This window comes from Anser cygnoides, chromosome 17 (genome assembly GCF_040182565.1).
Source record: "Anser cygnoides isolate HZ-2024a breed goose chromosome 17, Taihu_goose_T2T_genome, whole genome shotgun sequence".
NCBI lineage: Eukaryota > Metazoa > Chordata > Aves > Anseriformes > Anatidae > Anser > Anser cygnoides.
Window position 1 is genome coordinate 15,325,208 of NC_089889.1, and position 23,324 is coordinate 15,348,531.

Below are 23,324 nucleotides of genomic sequence, written 5' to 3' on the forward strand. Positions count from 1 at the left end.
TTCCCTCCCTTCCCCCGTCAAACCTAGTTTAAAGCCCTAGTAAACAGCCCAGAGAGCTTGCTCCCCAACGCACTTGTGCCCCACTTGCTGAGTTGGAGTCGGTCAGCAGCCCACATACCTGGCTTCTCAAAGGCCTGCCCAAGATCACAATACCCAAAGCCTTGGTCCAGACACCATCCCCTCAGCCAGTCATTTACCTGACCTGTTCTCCTCCTTCTTTCTGGGTCCTAGTTACCCATCGGGAGGACAGAGGAGAACACTGCCTATACCCTCGATCCCTTCAACATCCTTCCCAGGGATGCAAAGTCCTTTTTAATATTTCTCATTTTTCTTGTTGCAGCTTCCCGGGGTCCAACCTGAATGACAACAAGAGGATAGTAGTCCTCCAGTTTAATGAGCTGCGGCAGAGCCTTCCTAACATCTCTGGCACGTGCTCCAGGAAGACAGCATACCTCGACCACTAAGACTCTCCGCCCTTTTTTTGTGGCACTGGTTTTGATGCAGTGCCTTGTCCGGCCCCGCTCCCTATGCTTGCTACTTCCCTCGTTCTTGACATGCTTCGCGGGGCCTGGGTTCTGACTACTGTCCAGACCCCCATTCTTTTCCTTTTCCTGCCCGAGAGCCTCGAATCTATTTCCCTAGTTGCACCGTGGGGGTTCGTGGCTCCGTGGGTGTTGGGGGCAGGCACCTCCTTCTGCTTCGAGCTGAGACGAGGGTCCAGCCCGTTTCCTCTCGTGGGCGGTCAAGCCCTCTGTCCTGCAGGTGAGCAGCTGGACCAGCTAGTGCCCCTTGCAGGGACTTAGGAGGGGGCTGCCGGGCCTCAGTAGGGGCAGGTTGACACTTCCTATCCATCTCCCTCAGAGTCTCCCAGGAGCCCCTCAGGCTGCCAATTTCTCACTGCAGCCCAGCCATCTGCTCAAGCAGTTCCTTGAGCAGGGCACACCTGCACCCACAACAGCTCTCTCTTCCCTCAGGACCCAGGGGGGCCTCCAGATTCTGGAGCTCCTCACAGTCACCAGTCTGGACTGCCACATCACCCCTCAGGGGATCTACCTGGGTGCCCACATGAGCCCAGAGAAGTCGTGTCCCCTCACACAGGCCGGCCGCTGCGACAGGTGTCCACCATGGTGAATTATAAGTTATAAAAGGTAGAGTTCCCAGAGGAGAGGAGAGAAAGAGAAAGGGATGTGTGAAAGGGAGGAGAGGATCCTCCCTGCCCCGCCTGAACTGCCCTGCACAAACCACCTGTGCTAACTGCTGAAGTCTGTCCTGTTAGCACGTCCTGTTCGCGGCGCTCCTTGGATTGCATGTGAGCAGTGCTGGAATTTTAGAGGGAAGTTTAGAGGGAATCTGCAGCGGAGAGGCTGTGACCTGGGCCCATACTAGGCAGCATGAAGCCAACCTTGATTTAGAAGTAGGGGCCTAAATTATTTGATGTTCCCCAATCTGGATATCTTTTGGGTGTTCCAGCTCCAAGCCACCACATCTCCCCCAGCTCATGCTCCCCTCATGTCGCTCACCCAACAGGGCTCCCAAGTTTTTCTATCTCCATCACCTTTCTGCAATCAACCCAACATTTTGTCCCTGCTTCCTCATCCCTCCCTAAGACAAGATACCAACCTCATCGTTCACACTGCCACCAGCCTCTCTCTGACTCACACACAGTCCTGTGTACCCATCTCCCACTGCAGGACAGCATCCTTCTCCTGGCCTCCCCAACTCTCCTCTTTCACAGATACCTCCAGGAATCACTCTCTGTGCTTACGGCTGGGACAGCATGTCCTAGCTCGAGCGAAGCCATGGCATGGGATGCTCTGCAACATGGAGCAGAGCAGGTGTAGGACTTGCTGCCTGCTGCCATGCACAGCAGTAGGTGGCTGCATACAAGATTCTCCCCTGTTGCATGCAGGCCCTTACCCTTTTTCACAAAGTGACGCTGTGTTACCTTGCATGTGTTCCAGGGTGAAAGCCTGCCTGCAGCAGGTCCTGACAGCAGCCTGCATGCAGTAATGTAACTGAGGGGGAGCTGCCTGGTCTCTGAAAGACAGCACCCCCTGTAATGCACATCGGTGGCCTGTTCTGACTAGGTTGTTCTCTTCTCTTCTTGATTTTCCAAGGGCAGGGTGAGCTACCTTCAGCTCAGAGCTCTTTTTTCATCTCTCTCAAAAGAGATCCTTGATGTTTACAGGCCACTGAAAACCAAGAAATGAACTCGAACATTATTCCCAAGCCTTCTCCATTCAGCTGTCTACTCTTTGGCTGCAGTTACCAGGTGTCTAATACATCTCACGTAGTGATAATGCCTGAAGTAAACTGGATAGCTCCTTTTTTTTTTTTTTAGCAAAATAGAAAATATGAGAAGTCTCTATGTTCAGCTGAATTCTACCACCAGAATGTCTCTTACAAGTTCTCAGAGCCAGAGGTGCAAGAAGCTGCTCTGATTACAAATGACAAAGGTATTTCATGATACACATCCCCTGAAACAGCACGGAGCCCACCCCAAAGCCATGCTGGCAAGGTTATGGGGGTTCCATTTGTTTTTCTTTATGGCAGAGATCATGAGGTGAGACCTGTTGGACTGGTAGCTGCTATTCAGGAAGGATTTTCAAAGATGTTGACTTAGGTGTGGTCCTAAGTCCTTCATCATCTTGTCTGTAGTGAACTTATTTCAAAGTAGGAACAGGACCAGAGCGACACTTTTTCTCATACCTCTGTTACCATGATGTGATGTGACTTTTGAAACTCTATTTAAAGGTTTCTGATTTTGAGCACCAGGATCTGTAACTATCAGATTGCAATGGCTGGAAAAATATGGGAAGATTTGGCTATTTCATTCTTGTGGTTAATTGTTTACACTAAAATTTGTGACTTCTTCAGACCAAATGCCGACAGTCCAATGACACAATGGCTGGTTATAAAAATCTTCTCCTTTCATGGGTCTGTACTGCAACATAATCATGGCATGAGAATCAGAGAAAAATAGGTTGGATGGAGCCTTAGGAGGCTTCTGGTCCAACCTCTTGCTCAAAGCATGTGCGCTTTGAAGTTAGATTGGGGTACTCAAGGTTATGTCTGGTCTTGAGTATCTCCAAGGCTGAGTACCTCGAAGAACGGAGATACAGCAGCCTTTCTGCATCTCCAGGCCAGTGTTGTAACACCCTCATTGTGATTTTATTTACCCTATTATCTAATCAGAATTTCCCTTGCTGCAGCCTGTTCATGTTGCCTCAATTCTCATCACCGTGCACCTCCAAGAGGCTGTCTCTCTCTGTTCTTAACCCCCTTTTACACTGTTGAGGACAGTGATTAGTGCTCCCCTTGGCATTCTCTTCTCCACTTTGAACAAGCCCTCTGCCTCCGCTTGCATGTTGAGTGCTCCAAACTGAAACTGGTTTTGCTCCAGGATGTCCATGTCTTTCTTGAACTAGAAAGAACCAAACTGTACCCAGAGCCCAAATGTGGTCTCTCCAGTGCTGAAGAGAGGGAAGAAATCCTTTCTCTCACCATACTGGCTGTGCTCTTACAAACACAGCCCAGGATGTGGCTGCATTTGCTGCCAAGGCACACAGACAACTCATATCCCACTTGCTGACTACGAGGACTCCCAAGTCCTTTCCTGAAAAGCTGCTTTCTTTGTCCACAGTGTCCCAGCTCTTGTCTTGCATGGCGTTAGTCCACCCCAGAAACAGGACTTGATATTTGTTTTTGCTGAATTGCATGAGCTTCCTGCCTGCTAATTTCTCCAGCCTTTTGAGGTTCTTCTGAATGGCATCCTTCCTCTCCAGTGTATTAATCACTCCCCAGTGTAACTACAACCCTGATACTGAGCTGACCACAGCCTCCAGCAGCCAGGACCTTTGCTTACTTGAGAGACAATCTTAAACACATGAATCCTTAGATAAGATTTGGTTTTCCCACTTTCTGGAACAACTGGGTTGTAACTGGGCACTCTGCCTTGAAGAGCAGTTGTGAAGATGACAGAGCCAAGCTCTTAACAGTGCCAGGTGATAAAACAAGCAGTAAAGGCCAGAAGCTGCAACCTGGGAAGTTCAGGCTGCACACTAGGAAAAAAAAAATTATATAAATATATATACATATATATCACTAGGTAGTGGTGCAACCCTCAGAGAAGGTTAGAACGATGGTGAAATCTCAGCTGTTTGAGATTTTCAGTACTCAGCTAGACAAAGCCACAGCTGAGCTGATCTAGAATTGACAATTTTCCCTCTTTGTGAGGGATGTCAGATCAGACACTCCAGAGGTCCCTTCCTCTGTGAGTTTTTTTCTTTTCTGGCCAGGCAACATGGAATGATGTATGTGAATTCACAATTCCACAGGCTGAGAGAGACTCAGCTTATCTTTACAGCCACACTTGCCATTTTGCTACAAGAGTCCAAAGAAACAGCAGCTCTTGGTTGAGATCTACATCAGGAATATGACAGATGAAATTGGGCTCCTTAGAACAGATAGACATGGTGACACTGTCACTGAGATCAGGAAGGAACAGCAGGTCCATCCGTAAGAAGAACTGAGAAGATGGGACAGTGAGCCGCACTTCTTGTGAAGATGCAATACTCAGATAATTCTGGTCTCAAATCCATTGACATCTCCAGGAATCCTCTCTCTGGAAGTGATCCTGGGTGCTAAAGTTGACATCAGGAAGGAACTCACACAGGGAGGGGACACACTGTCCCCCTCACTAGGGGCTCATTCTCCTCAGCAAAAGCAGAGGTGCACCATTCAGGCAGACTTCACATCTTCTGTGGTCGCGGTCATCCTTGTCACCTGTGGGGAATGCAAACCTCATGTATGCAGCAATTGGCCATGGAGAATAGGGACCTGAAAGGCCACCCCAATTTCATTAGACCAGAGCTTCAGATTTAATGTGGAGCTTCAGATACTGGGGATTAAGAGAGCATGGTAGCACCACTGGTGCCTCTCTCTTCTCATGGCTACAGTTTGCACAGAAATCTGTGTGACTTATTTTTAAAAGTCCATCATGGTAATGAACACATCAGTGTAACCAGTCTGCGATGCAGAGGGGATAAGGAGAATACTTAAATGTCAGTGAAAATTGGTATCTTACAAAGCTGCACGTTCCAGTCAGCACTACTCTTCTAGATCTGTGGGGTGCAATAGCAGTGTGTGAAATGACACCCAGAGCGTACGGAATGGGGGTGACACCCATCTCCCATAAAGGTAGGCAGGCAGCTGAGCCCAAGGGGCACAACAACCCTCAGTGTTGGCCTTATTCTGGAGGCCATCACCATCCTTTGATCACCTTTGATGACATTTTAGACCACGGAGGGGAGGTGGGATGGTTCTCTCCCTGGGAGCCAGCTGTTGATTTCTGAGCAGCTGGTGTGGACTGCTGATGGATCAGAGCCTGCCTTCACTGGCTCTACCTGCTCACAGCTGCAGCCAGCAGCACCTCACAGGCACAGGGTATGGTACTATGTCAGCATGCCTTGGGATCCCTTCCCTGATAAGGTAATTCAGAACCCCTAATAGTAACACCTACAGACATACAAAGCCCAGGACCCCTTATTGCTGAGCTCTCAACAGATGGGCAAGAAATAATATAAGTAGGAAATAATGGCTATTGGTTTTGTGGAAGATCAAGCACCTCAGGGAGACTCTTACAAAGGGTCTCCGTTTCAGTGATGAAATAGATATTCAGGTATTTAGTGATCTCTCCTTTCTCTTTAGGGTGTTATTAGTCCTCCTAGAAGTGTCTTCGGGATCCCTTCAGGTCAGTACAGTTTATCAAAGCTGTATTTCTAGAATCTGAATCCATTTCTCTGGGGCTCACTATCCTCCAGATAAAGCAGATGCCCAACTTTTTTCCCTACCTCTATGATAGTTTCTGGACTAAAAGCCTTTAAAGCTGCAACCTCAGTTTTTATTCCCACACTGCTGGCAGCACACTCTGTAAACTGGCATATTGTAGGGGACCATCCAAACTGTTTTGCCTTTTTTGTTATCAGACATACTCTTGTTATAGAGAATGAGATGCAGCTAATAGAGTTCATCGTCCATAAATAATATTTCATTGGACTTTCAATAACTGGTACAGTTGTTGCATCCCATACATTATAACAGAGCCAGGATCCTCTGATAGTTTCTATATCCTGACTGAGCAGCTTCAGGCAAAGGTACTTTAGCTGATAGGACAGACGCTGTGCCAAGAAACTCTTCACACTGGAGATGCTCCTCTGTGTAGGAAGAGTGGGGATTAAAGATGGCCACTTGATGAGGGACAGAAATTTGCTTCTCACGTGTTCTGTTGTTTCTATTCCATTGTTCATAGGAGAGAGAGCTTGAAAACACAAGGGCTAGGTGTTTGCCTCTGCAGCCAGATGCACTCTGATGCTTGCAGCCCAGTGCTAGTTTTCTGCTACCTGTTGTCCTGACAGGGACCAGCACCAAGCACATGTGGATCAAGGGAAAGCAGTGGGGATGGTAAGAGATCATTTGAATCTATCCCTCCAGAATGACAGATATAGTACAGAACTGGAAGTTCTGCAGAATATAAATTCCTGATGAAGCTCAAATTAAGCCCAGCCATCTGTCCTCCCTTGGTCAGTTCCCCCAGCTAAGACTTTGTCTCTTCTCTCTCCACTTTCTCCCACGGCCACACTTTTTCTAATTTCTGACAAACTCTTGCCACCTTTTCTGTCCTCTTCAACCGACTGCCCAGCCAGCATGCCTTGGTCCCTGTGGCATCGGGTGCACTCTGCTCTCAGCCAGCTCCCAGCCTAAAGGTCTCGCGTGCCCTGCCCAGGGACACAGACGCGGAGCTTTCCCACTCCCACATGGGTGACAGCTCTGGGCTGGTAGGGGTGAGCCTGAGATCAGCTGTCAGTAGAGGGGACAGCAGGGTTGTCTGCACAGCAGCTTCAGGAATTTCTGTCTGAGGGCTTTTGCTTCCCACTTGCTTCAAATACTGTAGCAACAACATGCTGTCCGGTAGTTTTCATGCAGTATCCTAGCCTAATTTCTCCAGGGCCCAGCCTGAAGATGTATCTGGGTGCCCGCGCCAGACTCTGGTGCAAGGGGTGGCTGGAGGGGCAGGCAGGGAGGAGAAACTGGGAAGTGCTGCCCACTGCATCGACCCTCGGCATCAGCCCTCTGCTGCCCACTGCTGCCTTTCTAGGCTCCGCGTCTTCACGAAGTGCTTGCAGTCATGAGCGATTTCAGAGCTTTTGAGTGAGCTGTGCTCTGAATTAGAAGCTCCTTGTATTGCAGGGTGCAGGGAGAGACAGTAACTTCATGTCCAAGAACTGTAGGAGCCCTAGAGGGAAAGCACCCCAGGCTGCCCCCAACCTTGACTTGCAGAAAACGGACTCCACAATCAGTGAGATGTAAAGTAGGTATGTTTATTCAGCGCTGGGCAGCACGGGGGGTAGTCCCGCCAAAGTCGTGCGCACCTGACACGGCAACTTGCCTTGGTTATATGCAGCAAAGTGTCACATACGCATAAAGTTTCACAATATGCCTATACATACTCATAACCTGTCCCTGCTTTGTATCAAAATTAGTCCCAAGGAGTCATTTCCATAAACTCCTCCCATCTGCGCTTGCGCAGTGTCTCCTGGTGGTGGTCGCCAGGGGTCACGGGGATGAAGGTTGATGACTCTTCCTCGTCACCTCTAGCTGACCTCTTGTCTCTGCACAGACTCAGTTGCTCCTTGGCTCTTGTCCATCCTCAGGACCAGTTTCTTAAGATAGGCTCACTCTCTTATTAATAAGAGACTGACCTTGGTAAGGGGCCCAAGGCTTCTTGCTTTAGTTAATTTGCACAATGCGCCATAGTTAGCAAAGACACTAAGTAGCATCCTAGTTTAATGCCGTCAGCGCTCTGTCTCTGCTTGATAAGATTCTCCTAACTCCCTCTCTCAACCTGACCTCCCCCAGCTCTGCCTTTGTGTTCCCACACCCATCCCTGCCCTGGCTCCGGCGCTCCCACTGACGGCGGTGGGAGTACCTTCTGCCTGCTCAGCGCCCCGGCCAGCGAGCAGCACTGCTGGAGCAGAAGAGGGCACGGGAACACGTTGCTGCTGGACAGGGCGAACAGCCCCGGCGCACGCTGCCTTAGGGTTCCGAGCACGGCACCAGCCCTCCTTGCCACACGCGGCACAACAACGCGGGCGCGGCGCCTGCGAGGTGCAGGCTCCGTGGAGAAGCACAAGACAGAGCGCCGCTCCGGCACGGCACGGCACGGCGCGGCACGGCTCGGCACGGCACGGCACGGCGCGGCACGGCTCGGCACGGCTCGGCACGGCACGGCACGGCACGGCCCGGCACGGCCCGGCACGGCTCGGCACGGCACGGCTCGGCACGGCACGGCACGGCACGGCACGGCACGGCACGGCTCGGCACGGCACGGCCCGGCACGGCCCGGCCCGGCACGGCACGGCACGGCACGGCACGGCACGGCGCAACTCCCACCCCCCGCCCCGCCGCGCCCCGGCGGCGCGCCCGGCCCCGGCGGCGGGGCTGAACTGGGGGAAGCGCAAGGGCAGGGCGCGGGGGGAGCGTCGGGGGCGGGGCGCGGCGGGGTTGGCGGGCCGTGACGGGGTTGGCGGGCCGTGACGGCGGCGCGCTCTGATTGGTGCTCTCGCCGCGGCAGGGGCGGGGCCGCTCGGCTCTCGCGGGAGCCGGGGCGCAGCGCGCCAAATTCCTCCCGCGGCGGCGGCGGCGGGGATGCGGCGGCGGGGCGGCGCGGGGCGCGCGGAGCCGGGCGGCGGCGGCGACCCCGACCCCGAGGGCGCGAGGTGAGGGCGGCGCGGGGAGTGGGGGCGGCGGCGGCACCCCGGGGGCGGCGGCTGACGGCGGCGCGTCTCGCAGGGACGATGGCCCCGCGCTGTCCGCCCTCAAGCGCCTGGAGCGGTCGCAGCGCACGGAGCGGCTGGACGCGCTGTTCGGCTTCGAGCGGCCCGCGGAGCCCGGCGAGCGGACGGGCTGGCTCATCAACATGCATCCGGTAAGGGTCGGCGGGGCCTTGGTCGGCTGGTTGACCCGGTCAGCCCTGGGTTGGGGGTGGCGGGGCCCGGGAGGCCCGTGGGGGCTGCCCACGGAGAGGCGCCCGCGGGCCCAGGCCCGCCCCGCTGAGGCTGCGTTGCCCGTGTGCAGACAGAGGTGCTGGACGAGGACCGGCGGCCGGTGAGCGCTGTGGACTACTACTTTGTCCAGGAGGATGGGAGCCGCTTCAAGGTGGGTCCGTGCCCAGGTGCCTGGCCTGCCCGCTGCCCCCTGGGCGCCCACCAGCAGCAGGGAAACACGGCTGTCACCTGTGTGCTCTCTCCTAGGTGGCTTTGCCCTACAGACCCTACTTCTACATCGCCACCCAGCAGGTGAGAACAGGCTCTCTGAGAGAGAGGGAGAGCTGTGCTCTCTGAGCCCCTCGGGTGGTGCAGCTCCCCAGGATGCAGGACCCTGGAGAGCTGCAGGGGCTCGTGGGCACCCTGGTTTGGGATGAGAGAAACGCGGTGACAGTGCGTCTATCCATGGTTTCCTTGGGGTGGTTGGAGCAGAGCTGGGGTGGGAAGTGGCCATTGGCCATGCTGGGGCTCTTCCAGGTTCATTCATCGTGGTGAGGAGCTATCCCCAACGCTGCCTGTTTCATACTCTCCCCTGATCTTTTTCTTAGTTCTCAAATTGTTTCCCACAGCCTGGGCAGTGGTGACCATCTGCTCTCACCCCCCTTTTCATCTGCGATACAGACATTCACCTTGTGAGCTGCAAACCTGGGCCCAGTCTGACCACTCTGTCAGCTGGCAGCCAAAACCTCCCTGTTGGAAGGGACTAGTTTTGGGGCCAGCTCCTGTCCTTACCTTGCTGTGCCAGCACCCAGAACCACTTTTGAAGCCATCTTCTCTGGTAGGGCAGTGCCTGGCTGCGGTGCTCAGTTGCAATTCCTTCCCAGGGCTGTGAGCGAGAAGTGTCCTCCTTCCTTTCTAAGAAGTTCCAAGGGAAAATTGCAAAGCTGGAAACTGTCCCCAAAGAAGACTTGGATCTGGTCTGTATTCCTCTGCCCACTGTACTGTTGAGTAACATCTTTTTCTGACTCTGTCTAACTCTGCTGAATATAAGTAAAATAGAGAACTGTCCTGGTGGGAGGAATCTTCAAAGATCATCTAGTCCGACTGCCTGACCTCTTCAAGGCTAACCAAAACCTAAAGCGTGTTACTGGGAGCATTGCCCAAATGCTTCTTGAACACTGACAGGCCTGGGGCATCAACCACATACATCTCTTGAGTGCTGAAGGGAAACTGTATGCTTGGCCTCAATTTCCTAGCGCTGTTTGCACTGCACATCAGAAATGGATTGCTTATTGTTTGTTGCTTACTGATAGTAACTAATATGCTTTTCCATGAGCACATTATCTTTTTCATAGCATGTTCTAGACATTTCTTGAATTACAGCATGATTGCAGGGTGGTAGAATCCCGGGGTGATGGGTAGGAGAACTGCTTCTCTTTGACCAGTTCTTCCTGGCTGCCCCTTTGTGCCTTGAGGCACAGGGGCTGGCTGGGTTCTTCACGCAAAGCACAGCTCCCTGTCTACAATGCTGTCGAACAGACTTCCTCACTCTTCGGTACCTCTTCTTTTGCCAGCTCTTCCACCTGTATCAACATAGTTTCCCTTCCCCACTATTGCTTTTTACAGCCATCTTCCCCTGTCCCTCAGTACTCTTTCCACCCTTATGATCTCATTACTTTGTAGCCAAATCACTTGGTGGGTCTGAAGCGGAACTACATCAAGCTGTCCTTCAACACAGTGGATGACTTGGTGAAGGTGCGAAAAGAGATTTCTCCTGCTGTAAGGAAAAACAGAGAGCGAGACCAGGCGAGCGATGTCTATACGTCCATGCTGTCAAGGTGAGAGTTCTTAGGACAGCTGATCCCTGGTATTAAGTTCCCCTTGGATGTTTCTTAGCTCTCGTTTAGACAGGGATTTTCATGCCTGGGCACTAAATTAATGTGTGCCACTGTCACCACTCTGCAAGATGATTCTTGCAGCTCAGTGACAGAGACATGCTGCACCTCAAGAGGGCCTCAAAGCCTCTTTGTGATGTCTTGAACTAGTACCTCTGCCTGTAATCTTAATAGATTCACTGATCCTTGAAAAAGATTGCCCAGTGCCTCCCAGATCACTGAGAATATCCTTGTTACTGGCTGTGACTATAGAGGGGGAAAAAAACCCCACCTTTTTCTATCAGAATGACAAGCTGGACTCTTGTTTACAAAACTAGAAACACAGTATAAAACACACTTCCTAAAGTCTACCAGAAAATGCAAGTGGAAAATTCAGCCTTCTCTTTGGTTTCCTGTCCCTGAAGTCTGCTTTCAATTGAAACATATCTGAGGAAGAAGAGTCAAGGGAAACGAGCATTTTCTGCTCACCTGAAAGGTGTATTTTTGCTATTCAAAGTTACTCCTGGCTTGCCCCATTATCCTTAGGCTTGTTACCCTACTTTATAAATCCAGATCTGTAGAACGTATTCATTATACAGGCATCTGTGGATTTTTGTCTGTACCTCTACATAGATGTAGCACAGAAGTATGACCAAAGGTGAATTGAAGATGGGGAGTTGACGGGGTGGTGTAGCACTGCCTCGTGCTGTCAGTCCTGAGAACCATCTTTCCACAGTTTTTGTACTAAGGGGAAGTGTTTCTCATTCTATTTACCATCTACTGCTCTTGCGATGTTGCTGCCGCCATGCTGCTGTCACTTACATTGACAATGCTGCTATGTCCGAGATGTGCATCAACCTACTTATACACAGTGGCTGATGTCCTCTGCTCCCTGCAGTGCTCTGGCTGGAGGCAGCCTGACCACAGAGGAGGAAGGAGCCTCAAAAAAGATTGCCAACCAAATGGACAACATTGTGGATATGCGGGAGTATGATGTACCCTACCATGTTCGCCTCTCCATTGACTTGAAGATCCATGTGGTGAGTAAGGAATAGAGAAGTTGGAAAAGCTTTGTTTTCTTGCTGCTGTGCCCCTGAAGTGCAGGCGTGATAGAAATTTTCTCCCTTTCTCTTCAGGACCTTTATAAAGGTGTCCTTGACAATCAGTTAACGTGTAAAGTTTGGTCCTGTACTGCTGGGCTTTTTTCTCAGTTAATGACACACAGAAAAGTTAAATGATTGATGTATACCCACAGTTTGTGCCTTTCTTCCCAAGTATACTTAATTTTTGGAGTTCTGTTCACAGTATACAAACAAAAGCATTGCTAGGAGCCAGCCTGGCAGTAACGCACTGCTGACCCTTCTCTATTGCTAGGCTCACTGGTACAACGTGCGATACCGGGGCAGCACCCTCCCTCCAGAAATCACCCGCCGAGATGACCTCGTGGAGCGACCAGTAAGCGTTTGTCAGACAGGCTGCAGTCTGTCCCTGTACATGACTTGTTTTTCTCTTAGAAGCTGACTTGCAGCAGCAATTTCCAATATGCATCTGGTGTTAACCCCACAGCATTGTTGGGGCAAGTTTTGTCTATGGGCTTGGGTAGTGATATTAGTTTGGGTTGATAAAGCAGTAAAATGATTACCGGGGGGGGGGGGTGTCTGGCTTACTTGCTGCCCCACCACTAGGCCTAGCAAGCCTGATGAGAATCACTTTTACCTTCAAATCAGCTTTAAAATGTTTTAATATGTTTGGCCTTACTCAGGATCCTGTTGTTCTTGCCTTTGACATTGAAACTACCAAACTCCCTTTGAAGTTTCCTGATGCAGAGACAGACCAGATCATGATGGTCTCCTACATGATTGATGGGCAGGTAATGGAACAACAGTTGCTTTTATGTTTCAGCAGCAGAGCTGGGGAGCAGGCCAGTGTTTCACCTCTGGCCCCGCTTGCTTTGCTGCAGACTACTTGGTGTTTAGCCAATGGATCTGGAAATGAAATTAAAGTCTGAATGATACGTGAGAACTTCATTTTGTGCTTTATGGACCCCAGCTCAGGCTGATGGTTCTCCTCCAAGGGAATTTGGAGAGCACAGAAGACATTTCTGCTGTCCTGTGTTGTCTGCCTGTGGCTTCCTTTGCTGAAGCGCAGCTTTGGTCAGGAGCTGATTCCCGAACAGTTGCTTCTACCTGACAAAAGCTCTGACTGTCAAAGCATGTGGGGTTTATCCCCAGCAAGAGAAAAATGTTTCATCGTTTGGACAGCATTTTCTGTTTGCCTGCTAACCTGTCTCTGGTGCACAAGGAATGTGAGTCCTCCTAACTGATTCTTTGTCACCATCCTAGGGCTACCTGATCACAAACAGGGAGATTGTCTCCGAGGATATTGAAGACTTTGAGTTTACTCCCAAGCCAGAGTATGAGGGACCATTTTGTGTCTTTAACGAACCAGATGAAGTAAGTAGTTTTTACCTGGTAGATACAGCTGCTTCTTACATGCTTGGTTCTCTTGTTGGCCAAAGATAGCTTATTGCTCAGTATTCTGCTTCACTGGGAAATATGGTAGGCCCTGTACGTTCAGTCATGCTTTCATTTCTTGTTAATAATGGTAAGACAGATCAGGTTCTGGCTAGGTGGGGAGGAGAGCAGAAGGGTGGAGTAAACTGTATTATACCCAGTGGCTCTCTGTGAAGGAAGTGAAGTTATTTCATATTTTCCCCTTCTGTTTCATACTAGGCTCATTTAATCCAGAGGTGGTTTGAACATGTCCAGGAGACGAAACCTACTATCATTGTCACATACAATGGAGACTTCTTTGACTGGTAAGATCAGGAATGAAAACTAACCTGGTTTCTACTGGGAGAGTATGACATGAGCTGTGGGTCAGAGTCAGGTACCAGTCTCGATATCTTTCCCCTTCTGTCGCTCACAAAGGGGCTGTGTGTGATTTGCTGTATGTGATCCATGCTGATTATCCAGCTAGTATGAGTAACTCAATGAATCCTGTGTTCAGTAGCTTTGAAGTATGAACTTCTGTAGAATCCCATTCACTTGGTCAGGGGATTGCTGAGCTAATTCTAAATCATTGTCAATTTGGCAGTGGTTGTATATTGATGAGCCTAGTGTTTGAAAGTGGAGAACTGGAAAGGGGATTCAAAAGAGAAGAGGAATAACAAGGAGGAGCACTGGCGAGCCTTTGGGAAGCGAGATAAGATAGGTCATAGAGCTCTGCCTTCTGGTAAACAATATAAGCAATTAGCTTTGCCTCTTCGTTCATCCTGTAATTCTGCGCTAAAGGAAGCTTTCACTGAGCCCAGATATGGGCTTCATCTCAAACGGTTGGTGGAGATGAAGGAAAATGGCTATTGTTTCTTCTCTTCCATACTGCCTCTTTCCCCAGGCCCTTTGTGGAAGCAAGAGCAGCAGCTCATGGAATTGATATGTATCAGGAAATTGGATTTCAGAAGGACAGCCAGGGAGAGTACAAAGCATCACAGTGCATCCACATGGACTGTCTAAGGTATCAAATGCTACCACATAACTGCATCTTAGATTTATATCAAATAATAGATTATAAAACTTTATAAATAGATAATAAATTATAGATTATAAATCTTTCTATTTTAAGATTTTATAAATCTTAGATTTACATAAAATACCTAAAGTTAATGTATTTGAACACTATACTCCTGTCTCTTCGAGGCTTGCACTTATCCTACCTCACTAGATTGGCATAGTAGTCTGTTTCTTTGCCCTGATGCTCCCCTTGGCACACTCTTCACTACAGAAGCTGTGAAGTCTTCACCATGCTAGCCTGAAGGGCTAATTCTGTTCATGCAGTCTGTTGCTGGCTTACACGAGGTGTCTGAGATCTGACCTGAGCAGCAGATAAAGAGCAGGATGAGATTAGGCCATTGTGGTTGGGCAGGGACCATATCCTGGCTCACCGGCCTGCCTGGCACAGGGAGAAGAGGAAAGGACATGTGTGCAAGAGACTGCAGTCTGTCTCAGAAGCTAAGGTTTCTGTGGGGGTTTCCTCCCCTGGACCAGTGTCTGAGCTTTGGAGGATGGCTGGCTGTCTTTGCAATGCTGATGGCTTCTCTTCCTGTAGTTAAATCATTGAGGTATGAAGTGGGAATGCTGTAAATCTGAGCAATGGAAATGTTTGGATAGTGGGCTTGTCCTGGTCAGGATTTCAGTGCATTAGGAGAGATGCAGAATGTGCAGCCTCTTATTCCACCGCTCTTGGATCCTCTGCTCTCAGCTGTCCTTGTTCTGTGTGAAGTCAAGATCCTGTTTGCATGCCTGAGCCGTTTCTGAAGGTAAGGGCTGGCTTCTGTGCACAGATTGGCATTTTCATTGTTCTGTCCAGGTGGGTGAAGAGAGACAGTTACCTCCCAGTGGGAAGTCACAACCTGAAAGCAGCAGCTAAAGCAAAGCTGGGCTATGATCCAGTGGAGCTGGACCCTGAAGAGATGTGCCGGATGGCTACAGAGGAGCCTCAGGTATTCCCTCCCTGTGCTGTATCTCCTCTGAGCAACTGGAAAACAATCCATGGAAGTCTACAGCACCTGCAATATCACTGAGTCTTAAAGTATTACAGAATGTCTTTGCTTAAAGCAGTGATTTTTGAGAAATTAACTCAATCTGTTTCTCCAAATTTCAGATACCTTTGAAGCACTTGAGCTTGTGGGGAGAAAGGAGGGGATTTCTTTGAAGTGTTTCTAACAGAGGCATTGCACTGCATCCTATTTACATCAGTGCAAGGTGTCAGAAATGACCTGAATTAGGAACACCATGACTTTCTGGAGGGACATAAAACAGGCTTACTGCTCAAGGTTGTTGCAGCAGAGCAGGTTATGGACAAAGGCATGGGGTATATAGTTGGACGAGATGACCTTGAAGGTCTTTTCCAACCTGTAACTTCCAATTCTGTGATTTCTGCTGAAGCCCTCAAGGGTTCAAGCCCATCTTTGCATGCCTGGAGTAGCCTCCTGACTGCAGCATCTGTGCAGATACATGCATTGAGCTCATCTTCACTATTTCTTTAATTCAAAACTGGCGCATAGCTATGCAATTAGAGCTATAGCAGGATGTCCTTCTAAGCCAACAGAAAATTATTTACTTCCTAGGGTATGTAGAAGTATGCCTTTCCCTTCTGCCTGATGATATGGGCATGTACAGCAGGAAACAGTAAAAGATTGTTTTCATTGAGTTGCTGTATCACATATGATAGGGACTAATTTGGCTCTCATCCTTCCCCAACAGACCCTGGCCACTTATTCAGTGTCCGACGCAGTTGCTACCTATTACATGTATATGAAGTATGTGCATCCTTTCATTTTCGCATTGTGCACCATCATTCCCATGGAGCCTGATGAGGTGAGTGCACTCCTGAAATGACAAATTGCCTGCTGGGCAAAGAGCTGCATCCCCCACAACACAGTGATGCACTGGCAAAAGGACAGATTCCTACCGCCCAGGTCCATTCCCATCCATGATAGTAAAGGAGGGAGAGTGGACTTGGAGGCTACTCCATTTTCCTCCACAGTCCTTGGACATTTCAAGGGCCCATGAACTGGTGGTGCCCAGATTCAGCTGATTTTTACTTGGGACTGTAGCCATGAAAAAGCTGGATCTCCTGATCACTATTCTGTCCTTGGCTTTAGGGAGGATCATAGACAGGAAGCTGTCTATGCTGAACACATAGAAAATGTCCCTTTGTCCTCACACTGGTGTATTTTATAAAGGCTCCAGATGGTGGAGTAGGGTCAGAAGACAGACGACAGCAGACATTTGCATGTCTTTATGCTGTGATTATACATAGACTGCTATGAGCTCTAACTCTGACAGTGCATCAGCCATCGCTGTCCTCCTATAAAGTAGTATTATGCATAGCTGAAGCAAAGGAGTTTTGCTTTTTCCCCTACTCTGATCATCCTGGCCTTGCGCAGCAGTATTGCTTGCTGCATGGTGTAATCACGAGTTTGTCACCAGCTGAAACGTTTCAGTTCACTGGTATGGCAGCAGGGCTGGCCTGTTACCAGCAGCACTCTGCACAGCACTTCTTTTTGAGTCCAGATTTGATGTCTTTCTTGCAGGTGTTACGGAAGGGTTCTGGGACACTGTGTGAGGCACTGCTGATGGTTCAAGCCTATCATGCCAACATCATCTTCCCCAACAAGCAGGAGCAGGAATTTAACAAACTCACAGAGGATGGACATGTGCTGGACTCGGAGACATATGTAGGAGGCCACGTGGAAGCACTGGAATCGGGAGTTTTTCGCAGTGACATCCCCTGCCGCTTCAAAATGGTAAAGGGCCTTGCAACAATCTTCCGTCTCCTTGTCTGCTGAGCGTGGTGGTCTGGAATTATCTCCACTGGTATTAACGTTCCCTGTCTGCTTTTGCTGGGGTTGGGCAATACCTCCTATACTCTAGGAGACCCTATATTCTGCTTGAACACCTGAAGGTGCTTGGAGCTGAGCTGCAAAGGGATGTGAACTCTTTGTGGCCTCAAACTGACCGTCTGCCCCATCCCGGGGGCAGCCAGTGTTTGCAGCAAGAGAAAGGAGTGAAGTGATTTTGTTTGGTTTTAAGCCAGTGGTCCTTGGAAGAGATGTTTCCGTCTTCCTGTGCCCTTGGGATTCTGTCTGCCCTGTCCTTCTGCTTCCCAAACCAAGCTTCTTTTGAACCCTTGCTTGGACCTCCTTCACCTGGTTAAAGCTGCTGTGTTATCTCTGTCACCTTCCCCTCTGAGATGCATGCTTTGTGCTCATGGACTAAGTTTTTAGAGGCAGCTCTGCTCTGCTGTGTGGTGCACCACACTTTGCTGTACGCTTCAGTGGCTCTCATCTGATAAACGATCACAGGGGAACATGCACCACATGTATAAAAGGATCCTTCCTGTTCAGTCATCTCTCTCATGACAAGTGCTGCACCGTTAAACACAAATATACTCTGCTGCTCGTTAGCTGTCCCATGAGGCCTCCTATGCAGGAGAGCTCCAGAGCGTGAGGAGCTGACCTTGTCCCTTCCCTGTGTTGGGTTTGTGCTCCACTGTTAGTGGCCTAGACCTTTGACAGTGCCTTGACATGTTGTCCTATGCTTTGGTCTCCAAAGTCGGGCCAGGACACCAGCAGTGCCTCCTCCAGGCAGTGCCAGGGTGGCTGTCTGTCCTGGAAGCAGTCTCAGTGCTGTTTCCGTGCCCCTGCAGAATCCTGCTGCCTTTGACTTCTTGGTGCAGCATGTGGAGAAGACACTCCGGCATGCTATTGAGGAGGAGGAGGGTTTGCCACTGGATCAAGTCACCAACTTCCAGGAGGTAAGTTGTTCAAGCCCTGACGTGCAGGGCATGTCTGGGCTTTCTGGGGAAAGCTGTGCTGTGAGGCTGGAGCTGCAGCGTGGCTGTGTCCTGTGCGCATAGGTCAGTGTTGTGTAATGGGTGTCTTCAGCTCTAAGCTCTGCTATGCGTATGTCCATGACTTATTTCCTGTTCCAGTAGGGAACATAGGCATAGGCTGGGGGCAAGGCTGTGACTTTTCCTTATCCTGAAAGTATCTGGTGAGAGGTTTCACATTTAAAGTTCCTGTTTGAAAGCATTTTATACTCTGTGGAGAGAGACAAAGAAATTTTATCTACAACCACCTGCAAGGTAGATGATGATAATGGATGTTCTAAGCAGCCACCTCCTCCAGCCGCTCCAGCCCAAGATTCTCCTCCCCAGCTGCTGGAACCCAGACTGGCCATCCAGGGTCTCTTGCCCCAGCTGCACAATTTGACTGCTACTTTCCCATTTGCAGGTTCAACCACTAGCAAAGCTGAGCAGAGATCTGAGAGGATTTAGTGAGCAGATAGGACAGACTGTGGTGATCGGGCCCAGAACTCAGCTAAGGGCACCGAATGGCCGTTTTACTCACAACCAGTCCCTGTTATGCCCTTTTCTGTCTATTCCCTGACTTGGTTCCTTCCCAGACCCGTCCTGTAAACATTCATTCATAAGTTTCATGTAGTCCCACAGGCTGCTTCTTAAATATCACAAATCCTCATGTTTCTCCTGTTTCCTCCCTTATTAGGTACAAATTCCAGGGTTGGCCCTCTCCAGAGCTGTGCCTGGAGTTTGTTAATGGCCCCTCAGTTATTGACTGGAGACTCTGGTTGTTGGCATTGTCTCCATTGTTCTATGTGCACCGAAAAGGTCCTTGGTCCTTGACTGGCCCTTGATAACCTCTAGGAGCAGATGCTCTCCACTTCCACACCTTTGCTGATAAAGCCTACCATGGAGGTCCAAAACAAAACCTTACATGACAGAGGAGTCCTACTGCTGCTCTTCCTAATGCTTCTCCTTTGGCCCTTTAAATACTTCCCCATCCCCCAGAGTCAGTGGCATGTGTAGAAAGACCGAATTCAACATTTATTTGGCTCCTTACCTCCCTATCAGAGTTTCACTTCTTTTTCTCCCCACAGGTTTGTGATGAAATCAAAGTCAAACTGAATTCCCTGAAGGATGTCCCTAACAGAATTGAGTGTCCCCTTATCTACCATTTAGATGTGGGGGCCATGTACCCCAACATCATTCTGACCAACAGATTGCAGGTGGGTAACATCAGGAAACATCTCTCCTATTTTGTCTTTCAGAAGATCTCTCTGGTCCCTCTGATTTGATCCCCTTAACAGCAGATCCCATCTCTGCTCAAGTCAGGGGCTTCAAGTAAGGGTGGGTCTAAAATTCAGTCAAACTGCCATGGATGTCAGGTCTGCAGAGCAGAAAGGTCTGTCAGAGGTAGAGCTAAAGGTTCAGGTAGGACTCTTCCAAACAAACGAAACATCTATTGTTTTTGCTGTAACTTGTGTTCCTGTTCTCTGAGAAGCAGAACTTACAGTATATCATCTCTTTGCTCATATATGTGCTCTTTTGCCACCCAACACCTGTTCAGTTTTGATATGAATCATGGTTTAAAAGCAGAGCTGTGTTCTCTAACATCTGCATGTCTCTTACTTGTTTTCCAGCCCTCAGCAATAGTAGATGAGGCCACATGTGCTGCCTGTGACTTCAACAAGCCAGGTGCCAACTGTCAGCGCCGGATGACATGGCAGTGGAGAGGAGAATTCAGTAAGTACAAAAAGGACCTTGCTATCCAACTCAGTGAGGCTGAGACTAATTCCTGCTTCTCCCCTGGAAAACTCATAGTTGCTTTTCTTTGCAGTGCCTGCAAGCCGCAGTGAGTATCACCGCATCCAGCAGCAGCTGGAATCTGAGAAGTTCCCTCCCCTGTACCCCGATGGAGCACCCCGGGCATTCCACGAGCTCTCCCGTGAAGAACAGGCCAAGTATGAGAAGAAGCGACTGGCAGGTAGAAGTCAATGTCATGATCTGGCGTAGTGTTTTGCAACCTAAACTGTAAATGGTCTGCATCAATAATTGGTGCTTTGGGGTTAGCTTGCTCATGCTGGATCAGATCGAGTCTGATCTCAAACTACGCAATGAAAATTCTTCTCCAGGATCCCAGCCTGGGGTGCCTTCACACTTTCCAAAGAGAGGACGGGCACCCATACCTGTGTCAGCTTTTCTCTTTTTGTCTGCTGAGAGCCATGGATTTGAGTTCAAACATGAATGACTCAGTTTTGAAGGGTACTAATTAAAGACATTCATAATTAATGAAACGGAAACCTCACATTATCCCTGCACCTAGAGTGATGAAGCATCCAGCTAGGTGGGGACTGTGAGCAAAGCCTGCATTTGTGGATGGGCCATATGGATGTGCAAGCATCAGGATGACACTATTTCCCCACCTGTCCCTGTGTCTCGGTAAAGAGATGCTGCTTCTCTCCACACTGCTATCTTCCTTCTCCTCCCTGTGTTGTAGGACTGTCTCTCTGCTCACACATGCCTGATGGTTATCTGTACTGAAAGAACCTTTCCTGGACCGCTTCACTGTGGATCTGCTGGGAGTGCCCTGATGCAGTTCTGTCCAGCCCTGTCCATCCTCTCTGTCCACAGTGGGGCACTGACCCCTGAGAAGCTCCTTCTGTTTATTTCCTTAACTAGATTATTGCCGGAAGGCCTATAAGAAGATCCACGTCACCAAGGTGGAGGAGCGGGTCACCACCATCTGCCAGCGAGAGAATTCTTTCTATGTGGACACTGTGCGAGCTTTCAGGGACCGTCGCTATGAGTTCAAGGGGCTGCACAAGGTATTGGGCTTGAATTCTGGTTTTGTTTGTCTCCTCAAGGATGGGGAGTTTTCATCTCTCACCTGGAGCCCTAAAGGATGGCATTGTTTGGTCTTTGTATTCAGTAGGGAAACGATGGATTTCCTGACAGTAGTTACAACCTCTGTGTCAGGAAACAAATCTAGATTGCCGGTTTTACTGGATTTAGCAAATGCTTAGTTCAGCTGTTCTGTCTGGCCTATGTTCAGTTTCAGGCATTCTTCCTAAGCTGAAAATGGGATATACTGAGAGCAAAATCTAGACCTCAGGTCAAGAAAGAAGGAGAGAAGCACATTCCAGTTCTCAGCTTTTTGGAGCCTGTGATAGAGGGGACTGGGGCATGTTATTGTTAAATTATGTTGAAGGAAATGGCAGGGCCTTGGGACTCTGCCTATGAAAGAATTCATTAAGGAGCCATTTGCTCTGTGGTTTCTCTTTGATGCTTCTTTTGCCATTAATCGTGGAGCTTGCTGAGAGGTTTATTCTGCACAAGGGGTTCTGTTTTTAAACTAGATGCTATCTATTGCTGCAGGCAGTGTATTCAGGTCTTGCCCACACAACACATGGTGCAGCACAATTGATGCAGGAAGGCAGCTCTGCTGGTGCTGCTTGACTTCTGATAATAGCTTTTAGTTGAGGCTACTGTTGTGAGCCCCTCCTACCAAGTGGCATACTGCCTATGGGCAGCTCCTCCTCAGATTCAGAAGGAAAAGGAGTATTTAGTTAATGCTAGTGTTCCCACTGTTCTTTAGCAGTGGTACTAGTCTAGAGCTCTAATGTCATAGTGGGACTTGGGGGGAACCAGCCTGCATACTGTTACTGCCAGTAGTGATGTGTGGGACTGCTCTGACTCTGCCTGTTGCTCCCAGGTGTGGAAGAAGAAGCTGTCTGCAGCTGTGGAGATGGGAGATGCCTCTGAAGTGAAACGCTGCAAGAACATGGAGATCCTCTATGATTCGCTGCAGCTGGCACACAAGTGCATCCTCAATTCTTTCTATGGCTATGTCATGCGGAAAGGGTGAGTCTCGCCCGTGGTTGTTGCTGGAGTCCTCCAGAGAGGATCCTTGAAAATCAGGATTATTTTAGGAAGGCTGTCACTTGCTTCACCTGCTTCTGAAGCACAAGATGATGATGGGTGATCCCTGGAACACTTTTTCCTCTTGCTTCTATTAATGACTTCTAATCTTTGAGACCTCTCCCAGACAAGACCCTGTGGCTTTGAGCAACAAGTGTCAGCAATCTTGTCTATTAGTGTTTTTTCAGCTTTTCTGATCATGAAGAGGGGAAGGAGAGCAATCTACCAAGGCCCAGTGTTGCTGTGTTTCTTGTGCTTCTTTCTCTGCACATCCTCCTGACCTTTCCCATAGATGGGTTTGAGGTAGCACTGCATGCTCATCACTTAAACTCCTTTGTTCACAGAGCTCGCTGGTACTCCATGGAAATGGCTGGGATTGTCTGCTTCACCGGAGCAAATATTATCACACAGGCCAGGGAACTGATTGAGCAGATTGGGTGAGTATGTGCTGAGCTGGGAAAGAAAGTTGCTTCTACATGTGGTGTGAGAAAACGGGTAAGAGCAGGATTGGACTGTGTGGAGTAGAGGACTAGTGGAACGGATGTGGGAGCACATTCAGCACAGTTGCTGAAAGATCAGGTACTTAGTGTTGCAGATTGGGATTGCTGACACTGCTGTGGTTTGTTGCATTACAAGGGCTCCCTTTGCAGAAGGGACTGGAAAGTGGATGCAACAGGCTGTGTCCCCTGTGCAGGCAGAAGCAGAGCAGTTCTTTGGCTTATTATCCACTCTCCTGGGTGATCTTTCTTCCTTCCTTAGGAGACCTCTGGAACTGGATACAGATGGGATTTGGTGTGTCCTTCCTAACAGCTTCCCAGAAAACTTTGTCATCAAGTCAACTAATGCCAAGAAGCCAAAGGTGACAATCTCCTACCCAGGTGCTATGCTGAACATCTTGGTGAAGGTGAGTCTTGCACACATCCAGGCCAGCTCTGCAGTGTGGGGAAAAAAATGGGGGACTGATAAGGAGAGAAAGTATTTTGTTTTTCTATGGGCCTGCGGGACAGCTGGACTGTTCTTGCAAGCAGAGTTGGCAGCAGAGGCAGTGGAGTATGCCTCTGTATTCTGGAATTTGGCCCAGCATGGAGAAGGGGCTCTATTTTGTCTCTGCTCCCTGCGTAAC

General features: G+C 49.5%; 1 protein-coding gene across 2 annotated transcripts in view; it reads left to right on the forward strand.

Annotated features, from left to right (window-relative positions):
- Positions 1-8,631: 8,631 nt before the first annotated feature.
- POLE (DNA polymerase epsilon, catalytic subunit) overlaps positions 8,632-23,324 on the forward strand; it is a 33,081-nt gene continuing 18,388 nt past the window's right edge. For both annotated transcript variants that reach the window (XM_048051333.2, XM_066978964.1), the window contains exons 1-23: positions 8,632-8,777; positions 8,851-8,986; positions 9,136-9,216; positions 9,312-9,356; positions 9,929-10,021; positions 10,728-10,882; positions 11,817-11,958; positions 12,293-12,373; positions 12,681-12,788; positions 13,261-13,371; positions 13,651-13,736; positions 14,315-14,434; positions 15,287-15,419; positions 16,183-16,296; positions 17,016-17,228; positions 18,131-18,238; positions 19,381-19,509; positions 19,924-20,026; positions 20,121-20,267; positions 20,963-21,108; positions 21,996-22,144; positions 22,546-22,638; positions 22,961-23,105. In XM_048051333.2, coding sequence (XP_047907290.2) covers positions 8,707-8,777; positions 8,851-8,986; positions 9,136-9,216; positions 9,312-9,356; positions 9,929-10,021; positions 10,728-10,882; positions 11,817-11,958; positions 12,293-12,373; positions 12,681-12,788; positions 13,261-13,371; positions 13,651-13,736; positions 14,315-14,434; positions 15,287-15,419; positions 16,183-16,296; positions 17,016-17,228; positions 18,131-18,238; positions 19,381-19,509; positions 19,924-20,026; positions 20,121-20,267; positions 20,963-21,108; positions 21,996-22,144; positions 22,546-22,638; positions 22,961-23,105 — 2,709 coding nt within the window. In that variant the 5' untranslated portion in view covers positions 8,632-8,706. The remainder of the gene's footprint in view (positions 8,778-8,850; positions 8,987-9,135; positions 9,217-9,311; positions 9,357-9,928; positions 10,022-10,727; positions 10,883-11,816; positions 11,959-12,292; positions 12,374-12,680; positions 12,789-13,260; positions 13,372-13,650; positions 13,737-14,314; positions 14,435-15,286; positions 15,420-16,182; positions 16,297-17,015; positions 17,229-18,130; positions 18,239-19,380; positions 19,510-19,923; positions 20,027-20,120; positions 20,268-20,962; positions 21,109-21,995; positions 22,145-22,545; positions 22,639-22,960; positions 23,106-23,324) is intronic.